This window comes from Gopherus evgoodei, chromosome 13 (assembly GCF_007399415.2).
Source record: "Gopherus evgoodei ecotype Sinaloan lineage chromosome 13, rGopEvg1_v1.p, whole genome shotgun sequence".
Lineage (NCBI taxonomy): Eukaryota > Metazoa > Chordata > Testudines > Testudinidae > Gopherus > Gopherus evgoodei.
This window is the reverse complement of record NC_044334.1, coordinates 21,981,634-21,997,887: the sequence shown is the minus strand read 5'-3', so window position 1 is coordinate 21,997,887 and position 16,254 is coordinate 21,981,634. Positions and strand designations below refer to the sequence as shown.

The following is a 16,254-nucleotide window of genomic DNA, read 5'->3' as shown; positions in this document are numbered from 1 at the left end:
TGTTTGAGTCTGTTATCTGTTTAATGGACGAGAGAGAGCGTAAAACAGAACAAAGCTATCTTTGTTTTTTACATGCTTGGTGTTCACAATATTTTTTTTATACTAACAAAGTACCTTGCATTTGTATAGCATTTGGATTCCAAATCACTTTTTAAACATAGGCCTCAATCCTGCATTCTAATCCTCTAGCATAGGTTTGTGAAGAGTCCCACTGAATTAAATGTGTCTCTGAATTGCTGCATGGGTCTCTGATAGTAGATTAATGTGCAATATGGTGTTTTAAATTGATGTTCAGTCATATATATATGTGTATATATATATATGTAGGGACCACTTCATCTAACACTGAAAGGGATATACAGCACAGCAATATAAAAACCGCAAAAGGAGAATAGAACATGCATGACTGATTATCTAAAGAGTGAGTCAAAACATAACCTATTAGGAGATGGGGGAAGGGAATAAAGAGGCAACTAGGTAAATGTATGTTTAATAATTAACAGTTTTATTTCAGAAGGAATGTACATGCTGTGAATGTCAGGAAATAAACTTACTGTTTTTCATGTGGCTGTCAGCAAACATCAGCTCTTGCAGAAAAAGTGACCTGTGACCATATGTTAGGTACACTTAAAGTTCAGAGAAGTCTCAGGTTTCAGATTTGTGTTTTGTTTTATGTCTGAGGGTCTTCTTCTAAACCTAGTGTCGAGAGAGAGATTTTCTTTAAACTTTTATAATATTAATGAAAACAGATCATTTTAAAATTTGGATTGCTGTGTTTGCAACAAAAACATTGTAATTTTGTGCTAGTACATCAGAAGAAAGTGAACCCGAAATTTTCATTGTCCAAGCAGAGGGAAATTTAGAACTTGAACAAAACAGAATCTGTCATGAGAAGCAAACTAGACTTGAAAAATTCTTTAACTTTTTTAGTAATCTTTTTAGTAATGTAACACTGTGACACATTAGTAAAATGATCAAAGAAACTTATTTTTCTATACAGGTTTTTTAATCTGACAGTGTTCCTTTAAATCTAATATTTAAGATATAAAGCAAAGAGAAATAATTAAAAATGTTAATATGTAGTCAGTGACCTAGAGCCCAATTGGAAAGCAGTTATTCTTAATATTTATGAAATAAGTAATATTATAAAGCAAACACTTTTGAACATTTTATATACCCTACAAATATGATATATAACTTAGGTGACATTATCACCTGATGCTTTCTATCCTGCACTCTGAATTATTGTCAATCTGTGCTCTTTGTCATTGAGATTTTTGGATGCTTTAATTTAAAATGTCATGATCTCTTTTTTCTTGTGAAGTTCCTCGTAGTTTTCAGAGGCAAATTGCTGTATCTCTGGAAAATCTCTAATTTCTCTTAGATCCATACACTTGGTCTCTTTCACTGGCTGATGCTCCAGCCCTGCGTTTCCTGGTGCATCGTTCCCCCACTTTTCTACTCCACTCTATGTCTAAATATTTTGTGGGTATCTTCTCCTCAGTTGTTTCTTGTAGGCGCACAGATGAGCACATAAACCTCACCAGTCTCCCATGCTATTTATTTCCCCCTCAGTTTCTCAGACCATCTGTTGCTCTGAACTGCCATGGAACCTTCAGCCCCCAGAGTGCCATCTGCTTCTTAAAGCCCTCTTTCTCCTCACATATTCATTTGCTCTTTCAACCAGACTGGCTCCAGAAAAGTCTTCTGCCCCTTCCCCCCCTTTTTGTTTATTTAAGGACATCTGCATGAAAACAAGTTCATTTTTTCTTAACAGTTCATCTGTTCCTGCTGTTTGTTCTCCATGTTAAGTAGTAATACACTGTGATATCAGTCATTTCCACAGCAACCAGTTATGATATCACAGAGGATGATGATTTCAAATGGGGGAATAAACAGCAGGAACAGATGGACACTTAAGAAACAAATACTTTGTTTTCATGGAAATGTCTTGATAACAAAGAACAAGGGAAGAAAAGTGCAAAATCTTTGAAAACTTGCCATGAGGTCAGAAGTAACTGTTGCACCTTCTCCTTCCTTCAGTTTCTTTAATGGTCCTGGCATTTGTGAGTTGGGCCTTGAAGAGCTGGTCAAAGGATAAAGGTTTAGTAAACCTAGATCAGGGGTCTGCAACCTTTCAGAAGTGGTGTGCCAAGTCTTCATTTATTCACTCTAATTTAAGGTTTCGTGTGCCAGTAATACATTTTAACGTTTTAGAAGGTCTCTTTCTATAAGCCTATAATATAACTAAGCTATTGTTGTGCGTAAAGTAAATAAGATTTCTAAAATGTTTAAGAAGCTTCATTTAAAATTAAATTAAGATGCAGAACCCCCCCCCCCGACTGGTGGCCAGGACCCAGGCAGTGTAAGTGCCACTAAAAATCGGCTCGTGTGCCGTATTCGGAACCTGTGCCATAGGTTGCCTACCCCTGACCTAGATTATTACCATTATACTCCCAGTTCTTTCTCCTCACTTTTAATAAACACTTTTGTGTTTAATTTAACCTGAAAGCAACAGTGGCTCCTGAGGTGCTTTTGGCGTCTCCTTTATCTGAGCCCCTGAATCGAATACAAAAAGGGTCTGGCCTATTTTAGTTGAGTTTCTTAAGTGTACTTCTCTGCCTCCTATTCTGTTTCTTTTAACAAGCTCAGGTGGTTGACTGAAGGTGGTATCATCTTGGAATTTACTCTCAGACTTATGAATCTGTTCTAGTTAGAACATAAGTGATCCAGTTATTATGGATTGAGCAAATGTGCTGCTTACTCTCTGACTCTCAAATCCTTTCTCACTTTAATTTCAAATGTATAAATAATAATGTTTGTACAATACCATAAGAGTCTGCATAGTGCTTTACATATAAATATAAGATTGTCCCTTCCTGCTGCAAAGAGTTTATTACAAACTAGATTAAATAAGACACGTTGTGCCTCAGTGAGAGATTACAACAGACTAGTGGGTGAATGAGACAGTCTTCCACAGTACATGCTCATAAGTTACTTGTTATTGTCTTATCTTATTAATTATGTTTGTAATCTTTTTATTTTTTTAATTGATGAATTCCTAATGGGGGATTAGATCTGAAAAAGAGTGCTAAGAGAGACTTGGAGGAGGTGCAGTTACAGGGTCAGGAAGGTCTTTCTTTTCAGGAGTATGGGTCAGCATTGGAGAAAGTACAAAGGCTTTTGTGGGAGAAAAGCCGAACTGGGTCATCTGACGGACAGCTCAAGTGCGGTGAAGGAAGTTATTGGCAGAAATAGAAGTAATTAAGCCTTTTTGTGTATCTGGTTTCTCTCTTGCATTATGACCAAATCTGCTTTAAAAAGAACATTAAATCCAGGTCTGAAAATTCATGCTATAGATCCCAAAATCTGTAGGGGGTAATCCTTCCCCTATCTCTCCTGCTACTAAAATATTAAACCAATATTTAAAGCAGAATACCACGTGAGCGAATCCTGGTACTTTAAACATTAACTTCTTGCTTCAGTTTTGGATTTTTTTTGTTATTGGGGTTCATTTAAACATTCATTATCTGAGCAAGATAAGCTAATGCTGCTAAAGATTCTGGCAGAAAGGATGCATGACAACAGTGAAAATTGTTTTTTAATGTGTAGTTTGGGAATTGGTAGCATTTCCACCTGTCCTGTACTAAAGCATTTTTTATTTTTTTTTTTAATAACAAGGGCAAACTGCCTTGCTGATGAGGGTAATGAAGCCATGCTGTGAAATGCTAGGAGTCAGCAGTGCTGAGAGGCAATGTGCGTTAAGGCACAGTAGTTGTAAATGCTGAGCTGTCCTTCTGGGACCCCAGGCAAAATGATGTAACTGAGTGAAAAAGCTCTGTAGAAATAAATCTCTTCTCCTTCCCCATTTGTTCTGTTGTGGTGTCATTGATGCAATATTTTAATTGGGCTCAGGCTTGACACTTTTTTAGTCCTGCAGCAGAACTGCATTGTATGAAAAGAACTCTGCGATAAAAGCTGGAGATACTGAAGTTTTGTGTTACAGCTCTGTATGTGTGCTTCAGCATTACTCAGGAAGCTGAGGTGACTTTTTTAGTACTTGTGGGGTAAGTTATGCAGTCAGTAGTTTATGAAAGGTTCTAGTTGCCCTTTCCAAATAATTAATTTCTGTGTACTTGTGAAAGTTTTAGACAGCCATCTGTTTCTTTGATTTATAGTATCTATGATTTATAGACTTTCAGCATCTTGGTATCTGAGCTCCTTATATATTTTTAATTTTTTTTTCTTGGTTAATTGTTACTGACTCAGCAGGTATAGATTTGTTCTTGATTTGTGGATTAAAATTAGAGTAGACGTTTGGTATTTGTATTGGATAATAAAAAGTATATCTCTATTCCCTGGGATTTACATGTCTTGTACCCATGCTGCCTCCATTCTGTAAAGTGCTTTGGGATTCGCATGTCATGGAAATCTCATACTAAGGTTTATGGTAGTTATGTTTTAGCAGAAAGAAATAAAAAGAGAGAGAATCCTGCTGAGTAGACATATACCGTATGTGCTGGACAGGTAACATATTAACATGAGTCAAGAGCATGTGAGCTGTACAAACAACTGGGATATTCAGTCCTCAGTATACTGGGTGCTTCTGCAACATAATGGCTTGAAATGTTCACTGTTCACTTCCACCCACGGCCATGACAGCAGTGAGAGGGATAAGAAACAAGGTTTTAAAATAAATATATCGGAATTTTTCAATTTAAACTAAATATATATTTAAAAAAAATACGTGTAATTAGGTAACTTTGAAATTGACAATCTGTTAAGGCCTAAACTTATTGTTATATAGTTAAATAATTTTAAATTAAATACAAAAAATATTAAGCAGTGTATGTTTGCTGCTGAGTTTCAAAGAAAGTCAGACTTACTGAACTGTTGTAAGCATCTGGAACCCAAATTTGTTGAAGTTCTAAACCAGATTTTGAGAGCAGATAGCCTCTTCTGCAGGTGCAAGAGAGTAACTTTTTAAATTTTAGTTTATTCAGCTAGTTCAGTTCAATAGCTAGTTCAGTCAAAGTTAAGAAGGAAAAAGCAGGAAAACTTGTCTTCCTCTCCAAATCTAGGAATAACAATCAGGTATAAGAAGATGAGATCTACTGATTCTAAAATCTTGAATGACATGGTGACCAGAAACACTCGTTTCTGTTCGCTAACTACAAATAATGCTTCCTTTGTTTAATACATCATCTAGTTTAAAATGCAAAACATCGATACACTTTTTTTTCATACGTATCCGGTACATTTAAGGTAGTTCTATTTAAAACCAAAATTTAAAATGCTGTTTTTGTTTGTGTATTATAAGTGCATTCCAAACAACCTCCAAAAGGAGCTTGACACAAATCACAAGTTAAAAAAAAACAAAAAACTTATGTAGTAAATAAGAAAAACCCATTTACCATTTTTCTAACATAATAAAAATGTAAAAATTAAGAATCTCCATAAATGTAAATTAAACTGTATAATTGCTTAAATAAATGTGTATAGATATATTGTATCCCATGGTTAGCAAAAAGAAGTACCAAATTTAGTACAAAGGCTGCGTTCAGTTGCAAGTCAACATGTTTTAATTTTTACCAACCAATGAGAATCAATGAGAATCTTGAGAAAAATAATTAAAAAATACCAATGTGAAACACACACCTAAAATTGATGATTTAAATCAATCTACCCTGGTGTGAGTATCACTTCCATCCACCTTCTTTTCCCGGGCTCCTGATAACCTGAACTAATGGATGTAAAAAAAAATCCTAGGTGCATTGAATGACCCGTATGTTCAACCTGAAAGTTTGTGGGGGGGAGGGGATAAAAAAAGACCTCTTTAGTTTTCTTGTAAATCTCACTGAATTCTAGAAGAAAGGTGTGACGTGGTCTCCTGACATGGTCCTTTGTTAAACTCCCTTTCAGGCTGTGCTCAGAAATTTGTGCTCTGTGCTGAATTTTGGGAAGAGCACATATGACTAAATGTACATGTATCAACAATACACTTTGCAAAGAGTAACTGCTCTTTGGTAACATTTACAAGAAGTTGGAGATGAGAAACCTGTGTTAATTTTCAGCCTTGGGGTTTAATGTGCTAGTCAGTCAGTGCACCCAGAATTTTAAAATGTAGGTGATATCAACAGCTAGGTCATATGACAGATATTCAAGACAGCTTGACTTCTAAAAAAAACTTCTTGGCTGCCATAAAATTGAGATGTTGGAATGTGGGATCCAAATGGTCCTTGGGCAAGTAATCTGAATATTTTTTTCTTCTTTCAATTTCAAATAGGACAATAATGTAACAGTAATGCAACTGGAATTTCTTTTTCTCTGCCTCATAGGATTCCAGTCGGAAGATTTTACTGACCTTGGATCTGATTAATTCCTGAGGATGGCAAGTAAAGGGCCCACGGCATCTACATCTACTGAAAACTCCAGCACTGGAGGGACCAGTGGCAGCAGCAGTAGTAATGGTGCTGGGGACAATACTAATCAGGACAGCACTTTTGAATGCAACATCTGTTTAGACACTGCCAAGGATGCGGTTATCAGCCTGTGTGGGCACCTCTTTTGGTCAGTATTCTGCTTTCCTTAGGTAGGCCAGAATATGGGTCTGGGACAAACACACTTTTATCATCCAGAAGCTGAGGATGTAACAAGGTTAAATCTCAGATGAAAAGTCCAGCCTTGTAATCTTAAAATGTGAATGGCATTATGGACTTGGAATTGAATGCTGTAAGCAGAAATTTGCCAACTTACTGTTCTGCCCCCAGACCCATTTTTCTGTTAAATATGTAGTTTCTCCAGGCTAGTGTTGGTCTCCTTAAGTTTAGCTTTTGGTAGCCCTCTGAATTGTTGTGCTAAAAGCTAAATTGCACAGCCTTGATTAATATAATTTGGCAGAGCAATATTATTCTCATTCATGCCTTCTGGCTTGGCACACACCCACTGTTTGGGTCTAAATTCCTCTGTAACCCACCCATACCTGGAACTGCTTTGCACCTTGTCCTTGAAGCAGGCTCTGGAGTCCAATTATGCATTTTTATGCAAATCGCACCCTCACTGCAGGCCTCCTTTCACTGCTAGTGCTGGCAGAAATGTTGTAGAGAGCCTGTTTTTGTTGTGAGGTTATTTTTCTTTCCGTATAGCATCTTGGCAGTGGCACTAGCTTTTCAGGTCCACCGTCTGTCCAATGTGAGCAGATGTCCCATAAACACAGTGAAAATGTTATGCCTCCCATGTGTCTTGTCTGGGTTTGAGCATTGAAGTAGATTGCCCCTTTTCCACAATACTTCAGTGGGCTGCAATGTTATCTTTTGCCTCAAATGTTACTGTTTTGGTGTAGTTGAAAGATGGAATGATACAGGAAATAACCCTCTTTCCCCAATTTTTTTTAAATGCAACAGTTAGCAAGGGTTGACATTGCTAATTGTGTGGGGTTTTAAACACTATGGATTAAATTCAGGTCTCAGTTAAACCTGTGTGGTTGCGTGGGTGAAAGCAAGTAGAATTTGGTTTCTAATGTCAACATATCAGCCGTAGGTGCTTGTTATCTGGCTTTTTTTTTACAATGAAACCTTTTTGTGATCACAACTTTTTGATTAAACCACCTAAGTGGGGTGACTTTACAGCAGGATTGAAGATCCAGTCTTTCGGTGGACAATCTGCGTATTGTTTATACCACTTGGAGAGCAGTTGATTGCAGTGTCTTTTGATAAGTAGTCTTATTTTGTGGTCTGTTTTTGTTTGATTTTGACTTTTTTAAAGTTGCCACAAGGACTTTAATTGAAGTAAAGTGTCTTAAAGGAGAAATTAGAATAACCCTACTCTGTTCCTCATACTGCATGCCCATTTTAGAATTAACAGTGTGATGCATAATGTACATTTCTCCATATCTCTCCCAATATTTTAGCCATATGATTCTTAAGATCCTAACGTCATTCAGTTGGCATCTTTTTAATTTGCAAATTCGCTTAGGACATGAGCGCATGGTATCAGTGAGCAGAATCTGTGCAAAAAGGCCTAGAAGGATTAATTTAAGCCTTTATGTATGCCTTTTGTGCTGATATCTAAGGCGGTGGAACTTCTAGATGGTGAGAGTACAGGGACCAAGAGTTGTGATGTGGTTTCTGTCCATTTGGTAACCTAGTGTCAGACTGAAAAACTGGAAGGGCCAGAGGAGGTTTGACTTTGGCTGTACTTTCAGAAGTTCAGTTTGTTCTAATGCAAAGTTATGGTACTGACATTGCTGATTCTTTAACCTTCTGCTGTCCCTTAGGTGTGCTGTCCCCAATATACTCTCTGTATTTTCCAAATCTCAGTGTAAGTTACTAACTACATTTTTTTAACCTTTCTCTCTTTCTGTCCTGTTATCAAATCACCCTGGGAATACCAACAGTTGGCCTTGTTTACACCAGGTAAGATCGTTTTCTTTTTACTTTGTCTTTCATCAGCTCCTATTACACAATAACCCCCTCAGTCCTCTAGGGTATTCTGTCAGAAGCTGCAATATCCCCTTCTCTTTCTAAGCACACTTGTTTCTCTCCAGGGCAACCAGAATGCACTAATGAAACTTAACATGCAATAATTTGTAATCTACTTTTCCAGAGGAAGAGAGGTATAAGCCCAAAGTCCCTTTTCTTTTCAGGGTCTTAACCACTCAAATATTTAGAGATTCAGGGAGGAGAGCTTGCATATGGCAGACGAGAGGGCTTAGTGTGTAGATTAAAAACTTGAAGCACTTTTCTTGCCACACTTACTGTTACACCGCTACTCTGTATATGTTAGAATCATAGAAACAAGAGATGAGACAAGACTAGTCCTTCCTTCCCCAGGCCAGTGCGGGGTTGTTTCTACAGTGTAGTTTTCAGAGTTTTCCCAGCCCAATTACAAATGTACACTTCAGCAGATGTGATATAGCATTTTATTATACTAAACTGCAGCAAGTACTGCCCAAATCTGAGGCACTTTGGTATTTCCGAAGGGTAGGCAGTTTGCCTCCTTGTTTTTCAGAATACCTGTAGAATTCTATTTGGCTGGCTTTTGTGTGGCTGTGTGAGATATATTTGCATGTTGTTATTGTTCCATTGTTCTCATGGTGCCTTATTTATTTTGGTTTTTTTTTTCTCTTGTAGTGGTTAGAGACCAGGCCAAACAGGCAGGTGTGTCCAGTATGTAAAGCAGGAATCAGTCGAGATAAAGTTATTCCTCTGTATGGAAGGGGTAGTACTGGGCAGCAGGACCCCAGGTAAGGAATCTAAATGCAGCCACTTCTTTGGAAACCACAAACCTAATTATTATACAGTTGATGTGTCAGATAAGAGATGGCCAAAACTTAGGGGAGGTGATATGTCTGCCAAATACATCCTGGCTCTCCCAGGACCTGGATTCCCACACTCTGTTTCTTGCTTATCTGTGGAAATCTATTTGAACTGAATTGAACACTAATTACTAACTGAAGATGGCACATTGTGCAAAATAATTCCTGACTAGGACAACTTGGACAGGACGTTCATTGGGTTGATCACAGTTTTCAAGCTCCCTTGATTGTGAAATGCAACAAGGATGTTGCTGCACAGAAATGTAGAATCTCAATTTGTGGATTTGGAACTGGAGGTTCAACTAACTGGTGGGCCTGTTGGCCCCTGCTAGTAAGCTAACTGCACACAGGTTTGCTGCAACAATTCAGTGGTCTCTGGACATCTGTGAAAGAACAATTAATGTTGGTTCTATTTTACTGGCCAGGGCAGGAAGCTAATATTACACCATATATCACTACGTTTATACTAACTCTGCTGTCTTTTCCAGAGAAAAAACTCCACCACGACCACAGGGACAGAGACCTGAACCAGAGAACAGAGGGGTAAGTAAAACACAAGTTAAAGTGGAAAGATTGGATTAGGATTTGGGGAGGAGGGAGACCAACTGTGGAGATCCTTTTATATTGCCCATTGTACATCTCTTGGTACCTGATGTTGTGTTGTGGATGCCTCCATTCCTCAGCATTTTATAGCACGAGTTAACTTTAATCAAACTTTACAATTAAAGCATACAATACGGTGTTGCTGGGGATATTATCTTTCATAATCAGAACGTGCTCCGTATGCATAAGTGGTGCAGTGCTTCTGAAAATGGTTCTGGACGTCTCTCTCCTTTTTGTCAAATGAGAGGTGTCTTGGAAATGTACACCATGTGTGCTTCTGTCACTGTATGCCAAAGGTCCCCAAAGTGTGGGGCACACCCCCTGAAGGGGCCATGGAGGAATGTCCTGGGGGCGCAACGAGGTCCAGGCCAGCCTCCATGGAGGGTGGAGAGGGAGTGCCATCCAGCCCCTCCACGCCCCCAGCTCTGCTCCTGTGTCTGGCCCCAGCCCCAGCCTCAGCGCAGCTCCGCTGATGGCCCCATGCCAGCTCCCAGCCTCGCCACTAGCCGTGGCTCCATTCTCAGCCCGGAGCCGAGGCTGGGGGCAAGGCTGGGAGTGGAGCCATATCTTGCAGCAGGCCCAGCTACCAGCCTACACCACATCCTGACTGGGACCTCAGCCTTGGCCCTTTACCCTGTCTGTGTTCCTTCCTCACCCTCCCCGCCCCCCAGAGCTGCAGCCGTGCTCCCAGTTCCGGGGGTGTGTGGACAGGAGTAAGGGGGGGGCATGATCCTCAAAAGTTGTGGGACCACTGCTGTGTGCTGATATCCACTTCACTATAGAATGTTACTTTACCATGTTTATATATACACATCCCAAATGAGTGGGGTACATTTATGCAAGCAGCAGCCCAGGTATGTAAATACAGTGAATATAAATAGTAACTGTTCCTCATGTACAGCCTATCAGGATAGATCAGAGTTTCCTAGGACAGTAAGAAGTGATCGTGACCTGATGAAACACTTGCATATTTCCATGTAATTCAGCTTCAGGTCCCCAGAGAGCACTCGTATATCTCATTGCTTCAAACAAACAGCCCTGCTGGGTATGACTGAGTAACACTTCTACATTGAATAAATGGGAGCTCAGTAGTTCTCTGTCCACTGAGCATTGCCTTCTTATTAAATCAGCTGCTGCATCTTGGTAGAACCTTTTAGCAAGTGCTGCCATTAATTGGAGGAATCTGGCATAAAGACATTGCAGCAGTGGTGCTGCTTCTCCAGTTTCTGAAACTGCAGGAGTTGCCATGCAAAGGAGCATTGCTGCATCCAGGGCCGGCGCTTTCATTTAGGCGACCTAGGCGGTTGCCTAGAGCACCAGGATTTGGGAGGGCAGCATTTTGCCCTCAGCGGCAATTCGACGGTGGGGGGTCCTTCCGCGCTCTGGGTCGGCAGCAGCAATTCTGCGGCGGGTCCTTCACTCGCTCCGGGACCCGTCGCTGAAGTGCCCCAAAGACCGGGAGCATGGAAGGACCTCCCCCTCCGCAGAATTGCCGTCAACGACCGGGAGCCAGGAAGGACCCCTGCCTAGGATGCCAAAAACCCTGGCGCCGCTCCTGGCTGCATCTGGCCCCTTTTGTAGGGAGTTGAGGACAAGACAACTGTCAACTAGACAGAAGAGTCAGGGGATTAGTCCATAAACTCTAGGTCTAAGAATTATGTCACTGGGATCAGTTCTGTGTACACTCAAAGCTGGACAGCTAGAAACTAGGGTATTCTCCAGAACTGATACCATTGGTATAATTCTGAGACAAGGCGGCAATCTTCTTTGGATTGGTGGAGTTTAGCACTAGGGTAACTGTTTGCTCTCCCACAGCCATTCCTTACAGTATCATTGTTTTGTTTCATACTACACCTCCTTGGGAGCCAAAAAATCTTACCGCGTTATAGGTGAAACCATGTTATACTGAACTTGCTTTGATCCACCGGAGTGCGCAGCCCCCCCTCGAGCACTGCTTTACAGTGTTATATCCAAATTCGTGTTTTATTGGGTGGCATTATCACGGGTGGCTTCGGGCCCCAGCACGCCAAGCTGGCAGAGCGCCCCCCGCAGCATGCTGCCCTGCTTGGGGCAGTGAAATGTCTAGAGCCGCCCCTGAGCATTATATCAAGGTAGCGGTATAGTTGTTTCCTAAACATTGCACCCATTTAAAGGATTTGGATGTTCCTGATTTAGGAGTTTCATCTTTCTGCTTGGCTAGACTAACTCTGTAATTTTCCTTTGGACCCTCTACAGTCAGTCAGTGATGTTGGATCATAAAGCAACCCTTCCTTCCCTCCTACATCACATTATGTTGTATATAACCTATTGTAGGCTCCTTGGGGCAAGAACTCTTCCCCATCTCCCCATAAAGCTTCCTATGGTGCTACAGGAACACAATTTTAAAGTGACCGTGCACAGCACTTTACATATCTCCTGAGAAGCAATGTTGGGTAATTTTTCATGTTACTTTTGTTTTAGATTGATGGACAGCAAATATTGACTCATAATTAAAGCTTTTTTAAAAACACAGTGAGTGATATCAAATTATATAAATTATGATACATTGTCAGATATCTAGTGAGAGAATTACAAACACATTTAGCATTTGCTAATTTGTAGTCCTCAGACATGAGCTGCAGTGACGTGTGGGACCATACAGGCACATACTGAAAACTGCCAGACATTTAGACTAAAGGAGTCCATTGACATGGAATATTTGGCTTTACTCTGTCTTGCAGTATAAATGACAGTATGTTTCACTTCCATTTTTTCCTTCTTTGCAGGGATTCCAGGGCTTTGGGTTTGGAGATGGTGGCTTCCAAATGTCATTTGGAATTGGGGCATTTCCCTTCGGTATATTTGCCACAGCATTCAACATAAATGATGGGCGGCCTCCACCAGGTATTATGCATCTCACCTTCTGGGAAAATCCCACAGGAGAATAAATTTCATATAGATTAATTTGTATCTTTCAAGCAAAGAACCTGCTAAATCACTAACTTGTCTGTATGCCAAAGTAAACCAGTGAAACAACATGTAGGGAAACACCCCTTTGAGCACACAGTGTTGGTGCACTGTAGAGCTAATAATTTAAAGGTGAACAACAAAGGGAAAACCTTTGCTGTGTATTATATAAAATACATTTTAAAGGTGTTTTTCTGGTGGTTTTACATTAGAAAATACCAGGTTATGACTTCTCTCTGCTTTGCTGAAGGGCTTTTTGGAGGATTGAAGAACTGGAGAACAATAGTGACATTATAGGTTAAACAGGTTTTAACAAAAAATGTTTTAAAACAATCCGACTGAACATTCCTTCCGCTCAGGTGAGAACTGGGAAAGCCTCTTCAGTGATCTGAGCGCTTCCATTCCAGTCCTCCAAAAGATTTTCCAGGAAAGCCAGAGAAGTTGAGACCTGAATTTCTAGCATTTTTAAAAAGGACAACTCCCACATACACAAAATATGATGATCTTTTTTCATCCCAAAAAAGTTATCAGTCTTTATGTACCATAAAGAAGAAGAAAAAGCAAGAACACTACTTTCTTTGCTTTGCAGTTCATCTTCAAGATGATCACTTATGTGCTACAACAGATAACTTCCTGGTGAATTAATTTCAGTGCTGTCAATTGAGTAAAACCAGTTGGGTTACTTTAGTACAGTGTCCTCATTCTGAGGATTGCCAAACAGCCTGTAAAGCTGAAGGGTTTGGCAGTCCCTCTGCACACTACTCAAACTGCAAGAGTCTGCCTGTTTTGGGCAGAAAACCTACAGCCCAAGATTTCCAGGCCTGCCTGTGATCAATCTTTTAGCCAATAGTCTGCCATACTGTGTATAGAGTAAAGGAGCCCCAGTCCATGTATTTCATATGGAATAATGAGAGAAAACTGAACTGGATTCTTAAGCTCATGAAATGGCTGCTAAGTTGTATACCCCTTGGCATCTTCATTTAGGTCGTTAGTTGTACCTTGCTTTGTACTATCTGCATAAGCATGTGTCCGTTTGGAGCTAGAGACTGTGGATATGTGCTGGTTTGGGTTAAATAAGTACATAAGAATGGCCTTACTGGGTCAGACCAATGGTCCTTCTAGCCCAGTAGCCTGTCTTTTGACGGTGGCCAATATCAGGTGCTTCAGAGAGAATGAACAGAACAGGAAATTGAGTGATCCATCCCTTGTTATCCACGCCTAGCTTCTGGAAATTAATGATTGTCAGTAATCCTTTTTTAAATCTGTTGTTCATCTGCAGGCTCAGTATTTTGTTCCAGACGGAGACACTTAGTTTTCAGCTCCTTTAAGCTTCCCACTAGTTTTATTGGTATAAGACTCCCCTTAAGATTTTCTGTCTGTTTATAACTTGCTTATTCTGAGGTAGCTTCCTCTTGTGGAGGGCAAAGGCTGATGCAAAACTTTGTAGTGTAGAACAGTGGTCCCCAATGCAGTGCCCGTGGGTGCCATGGTGCCCACTAGGGTCTCTCTGTGCACCTGCATACTGGCTGGCAGACAAGCATCTGCCGAAATGCCGCTGAAAAGAGGCATCATCAAGAGGTGTTGCCGCCAAAATGCTGCTGAAAAGCAGCGTTGCCAAGAGGCATCGCCACTGAAATGCTTCTGATTTTCGGCGGCATTTCAGGAGCCACACCTCTTGACGTTGCTGCTTTTTGGCCGCATTACAGCAGATGCTTGTCTGCCGGCCACGGTCCTCGGTGGCTCATCGTCCGGTGCCCGCCACCTGGAAAAGGTTGGGGACCACTGGTGTAGAAACACCTGGCTGAGATAGACTTACTTCAGCATTGTCTTTTGTAAATATCTGGTGAGGACTGCAAGCTTGAGTAGGGTCACGTCCCCAGGCCTAATCTTGCTTTGTGGATCTGACGTTTTGCATTCCTTCCTAATTCCCAGGCCATGTCTACATCTAAAATTTTGCAGCGCTGGTTGTTACAGCTGTATTAGTACAGCTGTATAGGGCCAGCGCTGCAGAGTGGCCACACTTACAGCAACCAGCGCTGCAAGTGGTGTTAGATGTGGCCACACTGCAGCGCTGTTGGGCGGCTTCAAGGGGGGTTCCGGGACCGAGAGAGCAAACCGGGAAAGGAAACCAGCTTCGCCGCGGTTTGCTCTCTCGGTCCCGGAGCCAGCCAGCAAACCGCAGGGAAGGAGACCTGCTTGCTCGGGGTTCCGGGACCGAGAGAGCAAACCGGGAACGCCGCGGTTTGCTCTCTCGGTCCCGGAGCCAGCCAGCAAACCGCGGGGAAGGAGACCTGCTTGCTCGGGGTTCCGGGACCGAGAGAGCAAACCGCGGCGAAGCTGGTTTCCTTTCCCGGTTTGCTCTCTCGGTCCCGGAACCCCGAGCAAGCAGGTCTCCTTCCCCGCGGTTTGCTGGCTGGCTCCGGGACCGAGAGAGCAAACCGGGAAAGGAAACCAGCTTCGCCGCGGTTTGCTCTCTCGGTCCCGGAGCCAGCCAGCAAACCGCAGGGAAGGAGACCTGCTTGCTCGGGGTTCCGGGACCGAGAGAGCAAACCGGGAACGCCGCGGTTTGCTCTCTCGGTCCCGGAGCCAGCCAGCAAACCGCGGGGAAGGAGACCTGCTTGCTCGGGGTTCCGGGACCGAGAGAGCAAACCGCGGCGAAGCTGGTTTCCTTTCCCGGTTTGCTCTCTCGGTCCCGGAACCCCGAGCAAGCAGGTCTCCTTCCCCGCGGTTTGCTGGCTGGCTCCGGGACCGAGAGAGCAAACCGCGGCGTTCCCGGTTTGCTCTCTCGGTCCCGGAACCCCGAGCAAGCAGGTCTCCTTCCCCGCGGTTTGCTGGCTGGCTCCGGGACCGAGAGAGCAAACCGCGGCGTTCCCGGTTTGCTCTCTCGGTCCCGGAACCCCGAGCAAGCAGGTCTCCTTCCCTGCGGTTTGCTGGCTGGCTCCGGGACCAAGAGGGCAAACCGGGAAAGGAAACCAGCTTGATTACCAGAGGCTTCCTCCTTCCACGGAGGTCAAGAAAAGCGCTGGTGAGTGTCTACATTGCATTACCAGCGCTGGATCACCAGCGCTGGATCCTCTACACCCGAGACAAAACGGGAGTACGGCCAGCGCTGCAAAGAGGGAGTTGCAGCGCTGGTGATGCCCTGCAGATGTGGACACTCTCAAAGTTGCAGCGCTGTAACTCCCTCACCAGCGCTGCAACTTTCTGATGTAGACAAGCCCCCAGTGTGAGTGAGGCAGTCTGAATCATTTCTGTAACAAAGAAATTTTGCCAGTAGCAGTCTGTCAGCTGGTGGGTTCCTTGCTAATCTCTCTAGACTTGTGAATATGCTATGTGCAGTATATACTACATCTTGAAGAAGAGGAAAGAACTGAACTGTTTTACTCCCT

At 42.2% G+C, this 16,254-nt stretch overlaps 1 protein-coding gene across 2 annotated transcripts in view; it reads left to right on the top strand.

Annotated features, from left to right (window-relative positions):
* The window catches only part of LOC115660815 (E3 ubiquitin-protein ligase RNF185), a 69,687-nt gene that overhangs the window by 1,561 nt on the left and 51,872 nt on the right, over nucleotides 1–16,254 (top strand). For both annotated transcript variants that reach the window (XM_030582551.1, XM_030582553.1), the window contains exons 2-6: nucleotides 6,339–6,570; nucleotides 8,396–8,414; nucleotides 9,132–9,244; nucleotides 9,805–9,859; nucleotides 12,685–12,802. In XM_030582551.1, coding sequence (XP_030438411.1) covers nucleotides 6,389–6,570; nucleotides 8,396–8,414; nucleotides 9,132–9,244; nucleotides 9,805–9,859; nucleotides 12,685–12,802 — 487 coding nt within the window. In that variant the 5' untranslated portion in view covers nucleotides 6,339–6,388. The remainder of the gene's footprint in view (nucleotides 1–6,338; nucleotides 6,571–8,395; nucleotides 8,415–9,131; nucleotides 9,245–9,804; nucleotides 9,860–12,684; nucleotides 12,803–16,254) is intronic.